Source organism: Schistocerca gregaria, chromosome 2 (genome assembly GCF_023897955.1).
Source record: "Schistocerca gregaria isolate iqSchGreg1 chromosome 2, iqSchGreg1.2, whole genome shotgun sequence".
In the NCBI taxonomy this organism is placed as follows: Eukaryota; Metazoa; Arthropoda; class Insecta; order Orthoptera; family Acrididae; genus Schistocerca; species Schistocerca gregaria.
Window position 1 is genome coordinate 1,050,568,437 of NC_064921.1, and position 21,492 is coordinate 1,050,589,928.

A 21,492-nucleotide genomic window follows, 5' to 3' on the forward strand; every position below is an offset into this window, starting at 1 on the left:
CGTTTGGACTCAGCAAAGGCAATATGGAAGAGAGAGCCAAAAATATCAACAGTCTTCATAAAGATGTACAAGATGCACAGAAAGCTTGTGGTATTGCATTTCCTACACCAGTGATCCACAGCCAGTGTTCCAAGTTACCAATGCCACAACGATGTCAAGATTGCAAGAGAAGCGAAGATCTGAAAACAAGATTCTGTTGTGTAACGTGCAAGAAACCTGTTTGTAATATACACAGAGAAGAGACTGTTACTGTGAAGTGCATGCAGTGCAAAAATGTGCTTGACTGTAAAGTTGAAAAAAAGTCTTGTGTTATTTTACTGCAGTGACTGTTGAGGTACATAATTATTAATTTGCTGTTTGTTGAGTACTGAATTTAGTGAACGATATAAAATTTTTTTGTACTTTGTGTCTTTGATCTGATTAAATACTTCTAATAACCTGAAAAGCTGTTTTTCGATACTAAATAAACCCATTCAATGGAAATAACGAAATCTGAGAACAAATATTACAATAAAACACAAAACTCTTTTGGGGTAGTCCCAATATCCCGCTTGGTAAAATAGAGGTGTGAAAAAGCTTGGTAACGGGAGGGTTAAACGGTCAAAAGGGCATAAAGTTGGAGACGTATGTATGGCATGGTTTCTTTGTAAAATTTGTTGTTGATACAGGAATGTGATTAACAACGGTACCGATACAAGATATTTTTTTACCATTTACTCATCGTGGCTTTATGGAGTATGCATGTAAATGTGTGTACATTATTAATGTATTTGGTTGACGTAAAATTACTTTTCTGAAGTGCTTAACATTGATTAGTATAATATTTACTTTGTCTCTTTTACATTCTAGTGACTCCAAGGTACTGATGCTTGATTGTGGTGAAGGCACCCTCGGTCAGCTGTGGCGATTTTATGGTGTGGGTGGTGCTGAAGAAATACTGCGGAAACTTCAGTGTGTATATGTATCCCACCTACATGCAGACCACCATTTAGGTTTGGTGGGCCTCATTCATGCTCGGCGAAGGGCATACTGGGCTGCAGGCACCAGATCTTTTCCACCTCTGATAGTTCTTGCTCCTAAACAAATAATGGCCTGGCTCAGCTTCTACCACAGGAGATTTCAGCCTCTGTTGCATGAAATACAACTTGTGCCAAACTCTGCTCTGGTACTGTTAATTTACAGAATGTTAAAGTAAAGCTAATATTTTGTTTATTTATTCTTAAGTATGTATATTTTGAGGGTAATAACAATGAGTAGGGTGCTGTGAACCATGGGAAAATAAGTGTTAATTTTTTTGTCTTCATTTCAATATATTATCGTGTGTAACTTCTCATTTCATACATGAACATTCAGTGTTTCATGCATTTTTCTTTCTTCCTGATGGTGAACAGACCGCAAGGTCTAAATGACTGAGGTTCAGTGTCTCGCACTGTTTGTAAATGCCAACAATGTTGCCATTGCTCGTATTTCAGCAGCTGTTACATAAGTGCTCAGAGACCATCTTGGGGCCTTTTCGATAAATAAAAAATTGTTTTTTGTGCTATGCTTGTAGTGTAGTTTTCAGAATAAATCTTTCACTCATGAGTGAAACTTATGCTGTTTCAAAATTTCCTGGCAGACTAAAACAGTGTGCCAGAGAAAGCTAGGAACATTGCCTTGCACAGGCAGTACTCTTACCAGAAGGTAGGAGAGATTTACTGGAAGAAGTGAAACTATGAGGATAGACCTGGATTTGTGGCTAGGCAGCTCAGTCAGTAAGAGCATTGCCTGCAGAAGGCAAGATTCTGAATTAAAACCCATGTCTGGCATTCAATTCTAATATTCTAAGAAGTTTTTGTAGCATACAGTGCCCAACACACAGTTTGGCTGGGTCCAAACAAGTAAAAATGATATAATTGCAGTATGGGATGATGTCATGACATGTATTGAAAAGATTTGTGTAGCATGGTTACATGGAATGCTAAAAATGTGAAAAAGCTTGACTCTGTAGAAAGAGAAGCATTAGGTTTACTTTGAAAGTCATTGCAGTCACCACTAACATTTTCCTGAATCAGCCATAAGAGAATTCACAAAAATCATTAAGCCACAGGACTTAACCAAAGTACTGATCCCTTTTGGTGGCATGATTGTGCCCCAATAAAGTTACCTGTCTAACTACTCACGGAGTAGAGATATATTTACTGAAGGACTGAAATTTGTGGTTATAACATAGATTTATAAAAGTGAAGATAGGCAGTGGGGGTCCTATTATTGACCCATCTCCCATCGTCTACATCTACATCCATACTCCGCAAGCTACCATATAGTGTGTGGTGGAGGGTACACTGTACCACTTTCGTGTTCCACCCACTAATAGAACGAGGGGATAAAGTTACTATCTGCATGCCTCATTATGAGCCCTAATTTTCGTATTTTGTCCCTCTTCCGGCCAGCAGGTAAACGGAGTGCGCTCAGTCCTACAGGCGGCCACAATGGGATGGACCGGTTCCGGCGGCGGGCTCTTTGTGGCCCACGCGAACGCGCTGTCGCTAACGGCTCACTTCGACAAGTTCTGTGACCTGTTCTGCCAATCGCTGTTCCATATTATCCTCGTCTCTGAAACCAAACATTTCTTCCGACACTATCCGAATCGCTGGTTACTCTCTCCTAAGGGCACGACGCAAGGTGGTGTGGGTGCCTATGTTCGCTCTGATCTGACACCTACTGTACTATGCACATCGGATGCAAAGGGCGAAGGAGAAGCAGAGTTCTTGTTTTTCGAAATAAATACATCAAATCAGAAACTGCTAATTGGAGTAATCTATAAACCTCCAAACGTCGGTGCCATGTCCTCCTTTCAGTCTGCCCTGTCCTCACTCGTGACACAGTATGAACACATAATCATTATGGGCGATACAAACATCGACTTACAGTTAAAATCTCCCTCTGCCGAAAAACTAAGGCGACTGTTCCACTCCAATGATATGAGTTTAACACCGCTGGACCAAACTCATCACACGCCACACAGCCACACACTCATAGATATAATAGCAACAAAGCGACCAGATAAAATAATTCGCGCCAATCAGACATTCGCTCCGGGACTCTCTGCTCATGACATGATATTCTTAAATTACTCAAAGCATACTACCAAAGAAAAATCTCACCTGGTAACCTACAGAAACTTAAAAAATGTTAACCATGACGCTCTTCAAAAGGATTGCTCAGACATCCCTTGGCATGATATAAGCAATGAACCGACCTTAGACGGAAAAATTCAGCAATTATGTCGCAAAATTATTGCACTGTATGATAAACATGCTCCTCAACGCACTGTCAAGGTAAAGAGAGCTCCCGCACCGTGGCTCACCACTGCATTACGCCAGTCAATGGATAAACGTGATGCTGCACATAGGGCCTTCAAGTGTAACCCAACTCCCGAGGCATACGAAGCTTATAGGAAACTCCGAAACAGAACCAAGCAAAGCGTGAGGAATGCCAAAATCAGACATGCCCGCTCTGTCGTATGTGGCATATCAAAACCTGCTGCACTGGGGAAAAAGCTGCTCAGTTTCAGTATAGGGAAGCGAAGATCCGACGCTGTTCATCAAGCGTCTGCAGAAGAATTAAACGATTTCTTCTCTACAGCTGTAAACTGCCACGCAGTGACAAATTACCAGCCCCAAGATATCAATCTCTTGAGGGACAAGTTTTTCCTAAAACATGTCACTACCGGCACAGTACACAAGGCAATTATGAGAATCTCTTCCGAGGCAGTAGGAAATGATGGAGTGAGCATTGGCACGATTAAGAACGTCGTAGACACTATTATTCCAGTTATCACAGACATCTTCAACCTGTCTCTTGTCAGTAGTACGTATCCTACTGAGTGGAAGCAAAGTTTAATTCAGCCTATACCCAAGACTGACAACCCTAAGTCGCCAGGTGACTACAGGCCGATCAGCATACTACCTGCAATATCTAAAGCCCTAGAATACATCGTCCATGAACAGCTGACGGATTACCTCAAAACTCATAACATCCATGACGAATATCAATCAGGCTTTCGAAAGCACCATAGTACAGCAACTGCATTAATCAAAGTAACTGATGACATTAAACATGCTATGGACAGACGTGAAGCTACTATCCTAACACTGCTTGACTTTAGCAAGGCTTTTGACACAGTTGACTTCGATTTATTACTAATTAAAATGAAACAGCTGAATTTCTCAAACAGCGCAATACACTGGTTCGACAGCTACCTCAAAAACAGAAGTCAACAAGTCATCATGGAAAAACGTGCGCTCTGGAGTTCCCCAAGGCTCCGTCCTTGGTCCACTACTCTTCTCACTGTACATTAATGATATTTCTTCAGTGATTCACTCCTGCAACTACCATCTCTATGCTGACAACATCCAACTGTACATAAGCGCAAGCCCCAAAAACATTGCTGACGCAGTAGCGAGTATGAACGCAGATCTTTGCTCTGTTTCTCGATGGGCGCAGAACCTAGGTCTGAAGCTAAACCCCAAGAAATCCCAGGTCACACTTATGTCATCCAAAGTTAATCAGCTGGTACTTTCGCGAAACAGTCCCTCAAATACTCCTCAATGGTACCCAACTACCATACCAAAAAACAGTAAAAGACCTTGGAATAATCTTGGATGAACACCTAAACTGGGAAGAACAAACAGTCACAGCTTGCCAAAAATTGCTCTCCTCCCTACGTGCTATTCAAAAATTTAGAAAAATATTTCCAGCCCATGTTAAACAAAAATTAGTCCAAACACTAGTCTTGCCTAATCTTTACTACTGCGATGTAGTTCAACATGGCACAAATAGTGAAAATTCTAGATGCCTCGAGCTAGTGATGAATGCTTGCGTTAGATACGTGTGCAATATTCGGTTGTATGATCATATCAGTCCTTCATACTCCCAGCTAGGTTGGATACGCCCACATAAGGCACGCGATCTCCACACGATGTGCTTACTTCATCGATTTCTTAGCCACTGGTGCCCCCAATACTTACCTTCTCACATTAAACACCTATCATCATTCCACAATCGCAATACCAGATCGGATACGTCTAGCATCTTGGCTGTACCTTTACATAACGCAAAATCTTTCTCCGTGTCATTCTCCATTTCAGCCATACAACTATGGAACGCGCTCCTTTGTGATCTGCGTCTTATCCAGAACTACTCAACATTCAAAAGGGAACTCAAAACTTATATATTAGGGATGGTATAGCCACCATTGTTGTGCCCCTCTCATCTCTTTCTTTCTCCTCTCCATCACAGCTTCGAATTTTCCCATTCTATTTCTCTTCCTCTAACCTATCTACCTCTTATATATCTCTTTTACCTGATTCTATTGTCTTATGTCTCTGCTCGATGAGAATAACTCACAAGCTGCAAGAACATAACGAGAAAATTCCCAACTAACAATAGGACTGACATTCACAAAATAAAAGTATGTTTACTTTCATATACATAGTCATTACTATTATTATTATTATTATTGTCATTATTATTCTTGATTGTTATAATTATTTTTTATTGTTATAGTTATCATTATCATTGTACTACTGTTATAATCTCTATTTTTCTTCTTTAACATCAATACTGCATAATACATTATATGTCCTTAATGTTCTGTAGAAACTGTAACTCGTTCAATCTGAGTATGCCTGGTTAGGTGTAAGAGAGGGCCTGAAGGCCCTAATCTTGCCAGGTAAAATAAATGCATAATTAAATAAATAAATAAATTATGGTCCTTGCGCATAATATATGTTGGCGGCAATAGGATCATTCTGCAGTTGGCCTCACATGTTGGTTCTCTAAATTTCCACAATAGTACCTTGTGAATAGAGTGTCATCTTCCCTCGAGGGATTCCAATTCAACTTCACAAAGCATCTCCATGCTGGTTGAGCCTACCGGTAACAAATCTAGCAGCATTTCTCTGAATTGCATTGGTGTCTTCCTTTAATATGACCTAGTATGGACCTCAAACATTTCAGTAGTACTCAAGAATAGGTCACACTAGCATCCTCTATACAGACTCTGTCACAGATGAACCACAATTTCATAAAATGCTCCCTGTAAATCAATCATTTGCTTTCCTTATCACAATCCTCACATGCACATTTCATTTCATATTGCTTTACAATGCTACACCCAGATATTTAAACAATGTGACTATCAAACTGGACACTACTAATGCTATATTCAAACATAATGAGTTTGTTTCCCCACTCATCCACATTAACTTACATTTGTCTACATCTAGAGCTGGCTGCCATTCATCACACCAACTAGGAATTTTGTGTGAAGTCATTTTGTACCCTGCTGTGGTCATTAAACTTTGACATCTTCCCATACACCAGAGCATCATCAGCAAATAACCAAAGAATGCTGCCCACTCTGTGTGCCAAATCATTTATGTGTAGAGAAACTTATAGTGGTCCTATTACACTTCTGTAAGTCACTCCTGGTGATACCCTTGTTTCTGATAAACACCTGTCCTCACATATTGGGTTCTAATACTTAAGAGGTCTTCGAGCCACTCACTTACCTGGGAACCTTTTCCATATGCTTGTACCTTCAATTACAGTCTGCCATGGGGCACTGTGTCAAACGCTTTTCGGAAATCCTCAAAAATGGAATCGGCCTGTTGCCCATCACACATAGTGTCGTGACTGACAATTCGCAATTTTTCACAAACTGCCAGTAGAAGTCTCCTAATTGATGCAAACAAAAGTTCACTTCTAATTTTCCACACATTTCAGAGACGAAGACATAATCTTCAGCGGTCGAAGTCCACGAGGTCGGCATCCGGAGTGAACTGAACTTCGGGGCTGGTTCTAGCCCCTAAATAGCCGTCTCCAGCCAATCGGGTTTTAGCGTAGTGATACTTCCTGCAGGCCGTGGCTCGAGCTCCCCCTGCAGGAAGTAGTGCTCGGAATGTGTGTTTCCATTATCTTGTATGTAAATAGGCGGTGTTTACCATGGTACTTTTGGTACGCCTTGGACATAGACAACCCTGTCCTTTGTGGTGTAATACGGGTTGTTGTGCCTATTTACGACTTAGATTCTTCGCTTTTGTCTTTTTCTTATATCTCCCTTTCAAGACACTGCCCATTCCTTTTAACTACTCTTCCAATTCCTTTGCAGTCTCTGACAGAATTACAGTGTCATTGGCAAACCTCAAGGCTTTTATTTCTTCTCCATGAACTTCAATTCCTACTCCAAATTTTTCTTTGGTTTCCTGCACTATGTGCTCAATGCACAGACTGAATAATATCGGGGATAGGCTGTCTCACTCCCTTCTTAACCACTGCTTCCTTTTCATGCCCCTCAACTCATATAATTGCGGTCTGCCTTCTGTACAAGCTATAAATAGCCTTTCACTCACTCTATTGTAGCCCAGCTATCCTCAAAATTTCAAAGAGTGTATCCTGGTCAACATTGTCAAAAGCTTTCTCAAAGTCTATAAATGCCACAATTGTAAGTTTGTCTTTCTTTAACCCAGCTTCTAAAATAAGCTGCAGGGTCAGTATTTCCTTGTGTTTTCCTAAATTTTTGTGGAATCCGAACTGAACTTCCTCAAAGTTGGCTTGTACCAATTTTTCCATTCTTCTGTAAAGAATCTGTGTTAGTATTTTGCAACCATGACTTATTAAATTGATAGTTTTATTGATGGTTTGGTATGTTCACACCTGTCAGCATCTGTTTTTTTTAGAATTGGAATTATTTTATTCTCCTTGAAGTCTGAGGGTATTTAACTTGTCTCATGCATCTTGCACACCAGGTGGAATGTTTTGTCTTTGCTGGCTTTCCCAATGCTATCAGTAGTTCTGATGGAATGTTGTCTACTCTCGAGGCCTTGTTTCGACTTAAGTCTTTCAGTGCTGTGTTAGATTCTTCTCACAATATCATATCTCCCATGTCACCTTGATCAACATCCTCTTCCCTTTCCATGATACTGCCTTCAAGTTCATCTCTCTTGTATAAATTCTCTATATACTCCTTCCACCTTTCAGCTTGTCCTTTTTTTATTAAGACTGGTTTCCCATCCTAGTTCTTGATATTCATTCAGCTGCTTCTCTTTTCTCCAAGGCCTTTTTAATTTTCTTGTACTCAGTATCTATCTTTCTCCTTGTGTTGAATACTTCTAAAGCCTTTCGTTTGTCCTCTTAGCCATTATGCACTTTCCTGTCACTCATTTTTTAGACATTTGTATCATCTTTCATCTGCTTCATTGGCTGCATTTTTATATTCCCTCCTTTCATCAATATCTCCTGTGATATCCAAGGACATCTACTAGGCCTGGTCTTTTTACCTATTTCATCCTCTGCTGCCTTCACTATTTCATCTCTCAAGGCTACCCAATCATCTTCCACTGTATTCCTTTCCCCCATTCTAGTCCATCATTCCCTAATGCTCCCTCAGAAACTCTCAACAATGTCTATTTCTTTCAACTTATACAGGGCCCATCTCCTTAATTCCTGCCACTTTGCAATGTTTTAATCTACTGTTCATAACCAGTTACCATAAACAATGAGTTTTATATAAAACTAATGTTTGGTTTCCTTAACAGTATACATGAGTAATCAGCGAATATCACGGCTTCTGAAATGTCCTTCAGTTTGTCATCAATACGAGTGAAACAAATATAAAATCTTGCAGGTCACTCTAAATAATGTTTCTGCACTCTGAATTTACAGTATTTCGTATAGTACTGCTTGTTAATGCGACTCTCAGTTTTTTTGTTGTTGAGATGTGTTTCCAACCATGCAAATGGAATGATTTACTCTGATAAAATTTTAAGATCTATAAAAGCAAAGGCCTTGGCAAGCTCATGTAAGATGCCAATGCATTAATGCTTGTTTAATTCCTTCAGAAATGAATTTGTTAATTATATCTTGGTTGCACAGGATAGGGTAGCTTAGAGAGTTGTATCAAAACAGTCTTAGGACTGAAGACCACATAGAAAAACTCATTATTCAGTTGCAAACAAATGAAAATGAAATACAGGTATCAAAAGTGGAGATCAGTGCGCACACCATAAATGAAGGTCCATGTGTGAAGTATGTAGTCTGCCACATGGATAAATCGAGAAACAGTTCAGCTCTGCCTGGTTTGAGCTCTAATTCTACAGAGTCGGGGTACTGTCTGGTGGCATAATCTTCAAGTACAATGTAGCCAGGTTAAGAAAATATTTATTCTACAGAAGTCTGCAGCATGTAGTGTAAATTCAATAAGTGATCATGTTGTAGTTATCTTGGGATTCTTACACTCAACTCCCCAAGTATTTTCCTTCTAATGATATTTGGGGTTAATAATAATGGTGAATTTGGGATTAACTGTGAAGTTCACTACAACAATAATAGGAGCATAAATGTGTTTCACACACATTTTGTGTTCTTGTTGTAGAGTTCCCAGTGCAGGTTTTATACTGTGATGCAAAAGTCTTTAATAGCTCACCAGCAAGACGTAGCACAGAAATGTGACAGTTCTCAGATACTACAAGGTAAAGTAAGAAAGTATGTTATTAGCCACTGCATCCATAAGTTATCAGAATACTTTAATATGTGGATGTAATATCCTGTTAACATAATGATTTTAAACAGGTTTTAACTTTTGCAATGTATAGGAAGCTGACAGTCTTCTAAAATCAGTAAAAATATGTAAATACTTAACATAAATTAGTAGCAAATAAAAACAGCATCAGGGTAATGTAAGAGGGAGAGAAGTGGCTTTAATGCACATTATTTAAAAAATGCCTCTAAGTAATTCCTGTAATTCACCGTTTGAGTAGATTAGCACTAGTTGTAAGTAAGTGTTAGTATACTTTACAGAAGTAGCCTACATTGGCTGCTTCTGCCTTTTGGACTCATTCTACATACCTGAAGACTCTTCTTCACATTAGAATTTTGGAGAACCTAATGTGTGAATGAATGAATTATCAGAAATTGTGTTGTTGGCCAAAAGTAAGCGAAAAAAAACATCTGTTTGTATGTTACACATTCCAGATTTAGGAAGAAGAGAATGCAAACCACCATCAACAGTCATAATTTAGAATTCCCAATATTTCTTTAAATTGCACTAAACAAACTGTTGAATGATTCCTTCAACAAGAATATAGCCTGTTACGTCTTATTTGAATTGGGCATTTTTATTGCCTCATTTCTGTTAGTTTAAAAGTATTGATGTAATTTTACATCATTGTCTCATAAAACTCCATTCTTGTAATTATTTCTTAAGAAGTGATCTGTGCAGTGTTGTTCTAGTTTGTTCTGTTTGTGCATAGTTACTGTTGAAGGCAGTTGCGTAATGAATGGTCATCTTTGGCAGGAAATGGAAAAATTTGGGCTGGATGCTGAAGCTTCCAAAAAGCTCATGGAAGCATTAGAAATGAACGATATCAGCACAGTGCCTGTCAAACACTGCCCAAATGCGTTTGGTGTCGCACTTACTCATTCATCCGGTTGGAAGATAACGTACTCAGGAGATACTATGCCTTGTCCACAGCTCATTAAGTTAGGTAAGAACTTAATTTTAGTTTTCTAATAATTGTTGTTCTAACTGAATGTGGGATAATGGCAAACTCAGCTAATCACATGCATAATCTTTCCTTACACACATCATCATGACCACTCTTATTTCCAGCTTTATTCAGGTGTAAACTGCTATTGCAGTTAATTACCCACTTTTGTTTCCATGAACATCAAAAGGCCATTTGAGTTGAAATATAACTTTCACTGCAGTGTCCTATGGTACCAAGAGAAGCAAAAGGATTAATCTGTACATCGCACAAACATTAACACTGTGTTTTTCTTGTTTTTCATTCTTGTGTACAGTGAACTTCAGATAGAACTTGTGAACTAGCTCAAATACCTTTGTCAACATGCTGGAAACCAAGATGGGCTAATCTCCACATGAGGCACCCAGCGACAGTGATGTCAAGATGTCATCATAGCAATTAGTGTAGTCAAATAGATATTGTTACATTCTTTGGAGGCCTGGCTACACTGTTTCTAGAATATTAAGTTGATCTTTGCTCAGTAAAGCTTCAAATGTCGTAGGAGATGAAACATTGTAACACATCCACGGGTACCTGTGTAACAGTTGTATTGTAGAAGTCCTTTTCTCTCAGTAAGGTGTAGCAAATTGCCTTCAAATTCAGCAGTAGAGCAGAGTTTTACATAACATTCCGGGAGGATTTATTTAATACAACAGTGCAAAATAAACACAATAAACATAGAGAATTTTTAGTGGTGTTTTGATTAAGACTGTTGTGAATGAATTGCTACTTCAATTGCAGCTCTGGCCATAAAGGATGTTCAGGAGTATAATCTTACAGATACAATTCAGTTCTGTTATAACAGATTAGCAGTCTGCGAAAATTGAAGTAGGATTTAAAAAATTATATTTGGAGTCACAATCGATGTCAGTTGAGTTTAGGCTCGCCCTGAGACCTGACAGTGTAATCTCCATGACAGCCAGGGAACGTTCAGTGGTGTTCTCAGCACACAGCTGTGAATGTCTTAATCATTGCGAGCATTAAATGTAGTCTTAGTGAGTTATTTAGGGAATTTTTATTCCATTTGTTTCAAGTTGTCATGGCTGATTATGATGATATACATAATCAAGTAAGAGACATAATTTCGAGGATCCATGCTTTCTCTAAGCACAAAGCCCCTTATGCGTGTACTGCAATTGTCACTTGGAACCAGCAACTCTGGAGTCCACATCTGTGCCTCGACATGCACGGACCACCATTGTTAGTGAATCGGAATACAGTAGCTATGAACAATGTTGTCACATTGAATTGGCCAGCGACCTGGTGTTGTTATTTACATACAATGAATAAAAATTGGCTGTACTAATATGTAGTTCAGACACATCATCTCCCCCTATGCAAGAGAGTATTAGTATGTAGCTAAGAATGTGGATAGTATGAAGGTGAATGGTTTCAAGAGCAAGTGAGATTTCTGTCTCTGCCTTACATTTCAGGCTTGTACATGAAACATTTGATTATGACTTTTGTATCGGTACATGTATGGTGAATGTCATTGTAATGTACAACAAACATTATGATAACAAGTGATATCTCTTGGTGTATACAATTTTTCCAGTGAAACATAAGAAGAATTTCTGTCTTTGTCTGCCAGTTTTCCGAATAGAAAATGGACTGTTGGATCATATATTCACTTCTGTTATGAACTTGGCTTTCTACATATGTAGTATATATTTTTGTCCTCAGTGACCATTTGGGACTGGCCAAAGCGGGCAAACAAAGTATCATATTTACTCAACTATAAGACGAGCTTTTTTCCCCAAATTCATCATTTGAAAAGTACAGAGTCACATTAAATGTGCAGATTAAACTACGAAATTAACTATGATGGTGGTGGTTATTATTATTATTATTATTATTATTATTATTATTATTATTTCTTTCCTTTCTCAGTTGTTATGTCTGGTTAAAAATGGAAAGTGATGTGGACCTTGATCAAGCATGAATTCCTTTTAACTGTACGGTATCTGTTACATTGCATTTAGGAAATTTCGTGTAATTGAACATGTATCAATAATTACAGATTTCTGTATATATATATATAAAACAGAAAGAAACTTCCACATGGGAAAAATATATTAAAAACAAAGATTCCAAGACTTACCAAGCGGGAAAGCGCCGGCAGACAGGCACATGAACAAAACACACAAACACACACACAGAATTACGAGCTTTCGCAACTGGCAGTTGCTTCGTCAGGAAAGAGGGAAGGAGAGGGAAAAATGAAAGGATGTGGGTTTTAAGGGAGAGGGTAAGGAGTCATTCCAATCCCGGGAGCGGAAAGACTTCCCTTAGGGGAAAAAAAGGACAGGTGTACACTCACACACACACACACACACACACACACACACACACACACACACACACACACACACACACACATATCCATCCGCACATACACAGACACAAGCAGACATATTTCTGCTTGTGTCTGTGTATGTGCGGATGGATATGTGTGTGTGTGTGTGTGTGTGTGTGTGTGCGCGCGCGAGTGTACACCTGTCCTTTTTTTCCCCTAAGGGAAGTCTTTCCGCTCCCGGGATTGGAATGACTCCTTACCCTCTCCCTTAAAACCCACATCCTTTCATTTTCCCCTCTCCTTCCTTCCTTCCTGACGAAGCAACTGCCAGTTGCGAAAGCTCGTAATTCTGTGTGTGTGTTTGTGTGTTTTGTTCCTGTGCCTGTCTGCCGGCGCTTTCCCGCTTGGTAAGTCTTATATGCGTTGATGTACTGGTGGATATTGTGTGGTTTTATTATTATTATTATTTTGTTGTTATTATTATTCCAGGACAGAGTGAAGGTCAGAATTGGTTATAATATCATCTGTCTTATTTTACTGCAGCTGACAGTGCAGTTCTTGTCTGTGTGTTATAAGGAAAATCAAACAAAGGAAAATCGAGGATGGAATGTAACAATATTAGAGAAGGAAAGTTGCTACTCACCATGTAGCGGAGATGCTGAGTCGCAATAGGCACAACAAAAAGATTCACACAATTATAGCTTTCGGCCATCAAGGCCTTTGTCAGCAATAGACACACAAACACACACGTGCACATACACACAATCATACAAACGCAACTTGCACACAAGCCTGCAGTCCCAGATAACTGAAACAACACTGCCAGCAGCAGCACCAGGGCATGATGGGAGTGGCGACTGGGTGGGGGTGAGGAGGAGGCTGGGGCGGGGAGGGGGAGGTATAGTATGGTGGGGTTGGTGGGCAGGGAAGTGCTTCAGTTTAGACGGAGGGCAGGTGTGAAGGGGCGGGAGGGGGGGGGGGGGGTAGCGGAAAGGAGAGAAATAAAAATAAATTAAAAGACTGGGTGTGGCAGTGAAATGACGGCTGTGTGGTGCTGGAATGGGAACAGGGAGGGGGCTGGATGGGTGAGGACAGTGACTAATGAAGGTTGAGGCCAGGAGGGTTACTGGAATATGGGACATATTGCAGCTAAAGTTCCCACCTGCGCAATTCAGTAAAACTGATTTTGGTGGGAAGGATCCATATGGCACAGGCTGTGAAGCAGTCATTGAGACATGTTTGGCAGCGTGTTCAGCAGCTGGGTGGTCCACTTTTTTTTAGGCTGCAGTTTGTCGGTGGCCATTCATGCGGACAGACAGCTTGATGGTTGTCATGCCTACATAGAATGCAGCACAGTGGTTGCAGCTAAGCTTGTACGACTGGTTTCACAGGTAGCCCTGCCTTCGACGGGATAGGTCATGTTAGTGTCCGGACTGCAGTAGGTGGTGGTAGGAGGATATATGGGACAGGTCTTGCATCTAGGTGAATCACAGGGGTATGAGCCATGAGGTAAGTGATTGTAAGGATGGATGAGCAGATTGTGAAGGTACGGTGGACAGCGGAATACCACTGTAGGAGGGGTGGAAAGGAAAGTGGACAGGACATATGTCACACCAACACCAGGTTTTTCTGAATTGCGCAGGTGGGAACTTTCCCTGCAATACATCCTGTAACCCTCCTGGCCTCAACCTTCGTTAGTCACTGTCCTCGCCCATCCAGGCCTCTCCCTGTTCCCATTCCAGCATCACACAGCCGTCATTTCACTGCCACACCCAGTCTTTTAATTTATTTTTATTTCTCTCCTTTCCACTACTCCCCCCCCCCCCTCCCCACATTTTCTTCTGCCCTCCGTCTAAACTGCAGCACTTCAGTCCGCCACCCCCACCATACCATCCCTCCCTCTCCCCGCCCCAGCCTCCTCCTTACCCCCACCCAGTCGCCACTCCCATCATGCCCTGGTGCTGCTGCTCGCAGTGTGGTTTCAGTTATCTGAGGCTGCAAATGTGTGTGCAAGGTGTGTGTGTGTGTGTGTGTGTGTGTGTGTGTGTGTGTGTGTGTCAAAGGTCTTAATGGCCGAAAGCTATAAATGTGTGAATCTTTTTGTTGTGCCTGTAGTGGCTCAGAGCCTCTCTGTTATATGGTGAGTAGCAACTTTCCTTCTCTAATATTGTTATAAGGAAAAGGAGGATTTGCTACTCACTGTGAATACGACACATTGAGCTGCAGACAGGCTCAATTAAAAGACTGTTACACTTTTAGTTTTCGACCAAAGCCTTATTCAGAAAAGGAAACATACATTCACATTCATTCACACAAGCAAGCATACCTCTCACACACGACTGCCAGCTCTGGCAGCTCGGACCGGGGTTCCAGTATGAGCTGGCATGGATGGTAGCCGTGTGGGTGTGGTGTCTGACTGCTTGTGTGTGTGTGTTCCTTTTACGAAGAAGGCTTTGGCCGAAAGCTAAATGTGTAACAGTCTTTTAACTGTGCCTGTCTGCAGCTCAATGTGTCATCTTGACAGTGAGTAGCAATCCTCCTTTTACTTATATTGTTGATATTCCAGCATGGATGTTTCATTGTTTGATCAGCATTTATAGGTAATCATATAGAATATAATAGAGGGAAACATTCCACGTGGGAAAAATATATCTAAAAACAAAGATGATGTGACTTACCAAACAAAAGCGCTGGCAGGTTGATAGACACACAAAATTGAAGCTTTCGCAACCAACGATTGCTTCGTCAGGAAAGAGGGAAGGAGACACATACACAGACACAAGCAGACATGACTCCTTACCCTCTCCCTTAAAACCCACATCCTTTCGTCTTTCCCTCTCCTGCCCTCTTTCCTGACGAAGCAACCGTTGGTTGCAAAAGCTTGAATTTTGTGTGTATGTTTGTGTTTGTGTGTCTATCGACCTGCCAGTGCTTTTGTTTGGTAAGTCACATCATCTTTGTTTTTAATATAACCATATAGAATGACGTAATTGTAACAAAAACATATTCCAATATAACATAGGCATGTACAAGCATTCGTCCAACTAAAACTTGTACATGCCTAAGTTATATTGGAATCCGTGTTGCTGTAATTATGTGAGACTATTTGACTACCTGTAGCACACTGATGATAGCTGCACTCTCAGTGGAAATCTAGATCTCCAGAAAAAAAGACAGCTGATATTATGGCCAATGCTAAACTTCTTTCTGTCCTGGATTACATCAGGGTCATGGGACAGAATCGTTCCCATGGAATTGGACGTGGTGGTGGTGGTGTGATATTATTGTTGTTGTTGTTGTTGTTGTTGTTATTGGTATTATTGTCATTAAAATGACTGATTGTAGTAGTAAGCAATAAAGCAAGTGAAGATAAAAATTCATGCAAGTACTTTCTTTTTATGTACTTTATTTCTGCTTGTACTAGAAAAATGTAGAAAATTAATAGATTGCATAAGTTTGCCATAGGTATAATTTTAACTTTTTAGGTTGATACTTTATATCTATAAAACACTTTGTAGTTTTGATTAGTCAGAATATGTTAAGAATAAAATTTTTTTTTGAGAAACCACTTTAAAAAAGGGATCATCATTACATTCAGATCATTTTATATTCAGATAAATAAGTTGATATACACAATTTCTTTTTTATTCAATATTTACAGTGTAGTTTAATATATGGATTCATGATTGAAAAAAAAAAATTATGCTGTCCATAGGTCAGAACAGTGATCTTCTGATCCATGAAGCTACCATGGAAGATGAGCTAGAGTCTGAGGCACGCTTAAAGATGCACTCTACAACATCAGAAGCAATAGAAACTGGTCAGAAAATGGGTGCAAAATTCACTATTTTGACCCATTTCAGCCAAAGATATGCAAAATTACCACGTTTTAACAACAATTTTACATCTAATGTGGGCATCGCTTTTGACAACATGCAGGTGTGTAATTTGTTGTACATACATGTATAAGACTCAGAACAGCTGCTTATACAGGATGTGCAAAAAGTCTCTCCACAGTGCCATATGATTGTTAGCCGCGCATGCTGTATGATATCTCGGCCAGCGTCAGTAGTATCATTGGTGTGTGTTGTTACGTGTTGACGTGAACGTTTAAGTTTAGTTCCTTTGTTCGTTTGTTTCGTTTTTGTCACTGTTAAAATGCTAACTATTGAAGAATGTGTGTTTTTAGTCAAACAATTGTTCAAAGCTGGCAGTAAATACACAGTTTCAGTTTGTCAAACATTTAATTTAGTTTTCCCAGAGACAACACTCCCTTATTGTGATACTGTGAGAGATTTGATTAACAAATTTCAAAGTACAGGTTCAGTGACAGATGCACTGACAAGTGGTCATCCTAGCGTTTTGTCTGAGGATAAACTACTGTATATTTCCTATAAAACGCACGGAGTCCAAACAAGTCAGTAAGAAAACTCGCCCAAGAAATCGATGTTTAGTGTCAGAACCGCCCACACAGCTGTAAGGAAAAAATTAGAACTTTTCCCATACAAAGTGACGGTCATTCAAGAACTAAAAAATACTGATCATGGCAAGAGACTGCATTATTTTCAATGGTTCAAAAAATTTCGTCCAACAAAATTGAAGGGATATGCTTAATGAAACATTTTTCACTGATGAGGCATGGTTTCATTTATCCGGGTATGTGAACTCTCGTGTAGTAAATCCATTGTGTATTCATGAGGAACCACTTCATTCTGTGAAAATAGGACTTTGGATTGCAATTTCTAGATGTTGGATTGTGGGTCCCGTATTTTTCAACGAAACAATAAACACACAACTATATTGCAGTGATATTCTTTACCCATTCATAGGAAACTTGTGTTAAGTGAAATAAAAAATACTGAACAGTTATTTTCAAAAAGATGGTACAACCATGCATACAGCTCGCATTTCAATGTTACTGCTTGCTGATGTTTTTGGTGATCGCATAATTTCACAGGAACTTTGGCCTCCACGATCGCCTGACCTAACACCACCTGACTTTCTCTTCTGGGGTGCAGCAAAAGCAGCTGTCTATAAAAAGCGTCCAAAATGCATCGATGAACTGAAAACTGCAATATCCACTTTCACTGCTTCTGTTACAGAACAAATGTTACAGCTTGTGTTTGGAACATGATTAGATGAATTGAATTGTGTAATCAACAACTGGGGGGGACACTGCCAACATTTAAAGTGAAAATTTGTAAGTAAAAATGAATATCCAATAAATTAGTAACTTTTATTTCACTGAGTTTCATTTCGGTATATTCACTGCGGCATATGGCACGCGCGGCTAACAATCATACGACACTGCGGAGACTTTTTGAACACCCCATATACCCCTTGTATAATGTGTTTTATTTATATTGGACATTGAGATACATGTTTCTCCATATGAAGTCTTCAGTCTTTGCACTTATTTTCATTTCTTCCGATTTATTTTGGTAATGTAGCTTCATTCCGTTACCAGAATGAATCCCTTTTTTTTCACTTACTTCCTTATGACTGTTTGGAAATAGCTATCTGTGCTGCTATTTTGTAAAGACATTTTCTTTATCTATATTTTTGTCTTTCCTTAGTATTATATTTATCTCCATGATCTAGGATAGTCTTTTTCTTCCCAAGTAATCATATAGAACACTGGGGTGCTGCACATGTCTATTTTTAGGTACTGCTGCCATTCACTTCCTTGTAAGAAATATGATTGATGTGTGATTTTGTTATTGTAAGTAGCTGTTGTACTTTGAGGTGGTTTATGATTTTATAGCGTGTCCTTTTCCAAATTTACAGTCTTGCAAGCCATTTGGTAAAGTGCCACAGACATCGTTTGTTACCATCTTGTTGTAATTAAATTTTGTTTGTTGTTTTGTGTAGCTTTTCTTTGCCAGAATACTTATCAAAGTGCAACTTTTTATAATGTGTTCACACTGTGAATAATTATTTCAAATGTCACTACAGGATATCTTACTGTATAGTTTGTCACCAGTTTGGGAGCAAAAACATTGCTTTGAAGTATTATGCAATTCCTCCAATTATCTTTGATAAATACATGTAATTTCTTATTGAAATTACATAGTAACCAACCACTTTCTCCGATTTCAGTCATCGCTGAGTCATGTGAAGTAACACAGATCTGTACCCTTGAACAACGAGCTGTAGATTAGATTAGTACTTGTTCCATAGATCATGACTTGGAATGCTTCTTTGCTCCAGCGACCTGTGGTAGGCTGCCACTAGAAGAGGAACAAGTTCTCCTGCTTACTCTTTGTTATGTCATATAGATATCTCATCAGGTCCGGTCTTCTTCCCTCTGTTAAACAGTTTAGTTGGATTTCTATCCCACGGTCGCTTACTTCAATATCATATTTCATTTTAGTATTTATGTGACGATTAAAAAGTATCGGGGATTTCTACATACTTGTAGACAATACATTACTTTTGTTTATGTTGAAGGTCAACTGCCAGTTTTGGAGCTGAGTTCAGAGGAAACACTGGTCAATAAATTCCTAACATCACACTTCTAAATAACAACACTGCAATTATATCTTAATTTACAATAAATTCCTTTACTACACCTCCTTCTGCCATAAAACAAATTTAGAAAACAGTACTTGGTGTTTGGTTTGTCTCTATCATCCTCCATTTCAGTGCCACTTTAATCATGAAATGATTGAATAGCTGGCTTTGACTTGTTTACTGACCGACCTTGACACGGCATTTACCAGTGTACTGTCTATGGCTTCTTACTCTCTTGACGCTTCACCCTTTATCTTCCTCTCCCCTTCTCCTCATGGCATGTGGATCTCTCTCAACCTGGAGTCGGGATGATCTACTCCTTCTTCCAAACATTACCAGATCTGTCTCCCTTTCCTCCCAGGGCAAGGAATTAATAGTTCCAAATGGTAGGTGATAGCCTTTTCCCTACTTTTAATGTGTTTATCGGCAGTGTTTAGAATTCTGCCACCTGAAAGTAATTTTTTCTACTTTCTAATGCATTCATCAGCAGTATTTAGAATAAGGTCTCCTGAAGGTAATTAATGGCTAGCCACTTTGTCTCTTTAATTTTACCATTTCCTTAAGTTAATTATCCTTTTAATGACTTTTTTTGCTACGTTTAAGAGCCTGCAGCTGAAGATTAACCTGTAAGTCTTTTCTCAGGTTCGACTGGGAGACTTGCCAGTGCTACCATTGTTTTATCCTGTTCTGAAGCTGATGTTTGCTGAAGATTACGAAGAACTGGAACAGCGAGCTGTACGACGTCAACTGCGAGCTGAGCGTGCTGCTCAGCAAAAGCAGTCAGAATCATGAATGGCATGTTTGTTCATACCAGAAATAAAGCTCTAAAATCTGTTTTGTATTTATGAGAAACTTTTGTTTTCATATCTCTTGTCTTAAGAATCATATCCCTCTTAGCCAACAAACCCTGGCTCACAGACCTACTACATTTACCAGGGCTGGAGCAACTGAATCACATTCTCTGCTAGGGTTTAGATGACCCCTTGTCATACCCTGAAATGATTAATATTCTAACTACTATCTTCCCCAACCACACACAGACTTGGACTTAAGACCTGTCCCATGCATCCTCCCACTGCCACCTACTTCAGTCCAGTCAAAGACATATCCTATCTCACCGAAGGTAGGGCCACCTGTGAAACAATAGACTAATTTTTCACCTTGTCTGCTTCTCTCCCTTGAACCCTCTCAACTGCACCTAGCAACACTACCCTGTCCCCACCTTGCTCCCACAAGAGCACTATGCTCCCCCCCCGCCCCCCTGCTATCGCTGCACCCCCTTCCCCTCCCCACTCCCCAACTATCACTTCCCTTCCCCTCTCCACCCCCCCCCCCCCCTGTCCCCTCCACCCACAGATTGCTTTCCCATCAAGCAGATACCCTATGCAGTCCAGCCTCAGTGGCCACTGACAGTGGTCATGTGTGTGTAAGTTGTGCTTGCATATCTGTCTGTGTGTTTTCTACTTTAGAAGAAGGCCCTCTGGTCAAAGACTCAGATGTATAGTAGTCTTTTTACTGTGTCTGTCTGCAATTCTACATCTCCTCTATGTGGTGACATCCTTTCCATAATAATATCATACAATATTGTTACTAATATTTACCTTGGTGTCAGAAAATTAGACTAGTTAAAAGAGAAGAAATCTGTAACATGGGTCTGAGTAAGTACTAGGCTTTCTGACGTGGAACGAGGAAGAATATTCTAGTTAACAACTGATTTCTTGGTACAAAAATACACATAAGAAATAATCACCTGAAAATCACTGCCTTAAGAACTAAATTAGTGTGAAGAATTATTATTCTAAAAAGCCCCTTCTTCCTCCCAGTCAAAGAGATGATTCAGAATCGGAATAGTTTGGAAATAACATTGGTCTATAGATATTTAACACATGTCTATCCAGTGCAAGCTATATCTTCATTTACAAGAAATTTCTTCTTTAGTGCTGCTTGATGCATATGTGCATTACATTCTATAGACCAGTACTCCTTAGCAACAAGGCCAGTAAAAGTAACAACATGATTTTAAACCATTAGCACTTGTTAACATCGAGCCACCTCTCCAGCCTTAAGGATTCATTACTAATCATGTCTGACCAGCAGCATGCCATTACCTATGTA

At 39.7% G+C, this 21,492-nt stretch overlaps 1 protein-coding gene across 1 annotated transcript in view; it reads left to right on the top strand.

The window, feature by feature from the left end:
* LOC126335572 (ribonuclease Z, mitochondrial) overlaps window positions 1-20,229 on the top strand; it is a 108,908-nt gene extending 88,679 nt beyond the window's left edge. Inside the window, exons 8-11 of the mRNA XM_049999001.1 lie at window positions 850-1,165; window positions 10,340-10,529; window positions 16,580-16,803; window positions 20,020-20,229. Of these exons, the coding sequence (XP_049854958.1) occupies window positions 850-1,165; window positions 10,340-10,529; window positions 16,580-16,803; window positions 20,020-20,169 (880 nt within the window). The 3' untranslated portion in view covers window positions 20,170-20,229. The remainder of the gene's footprint in view (window positions 1-849; window positions 1,166-10,339; window positions 10,530-16,579; window positions 16,804-20,019) is intronic.
* The last annotated feature ends 1,263 nt before the right edge of the window (window positions 20,230-21,492 follow it).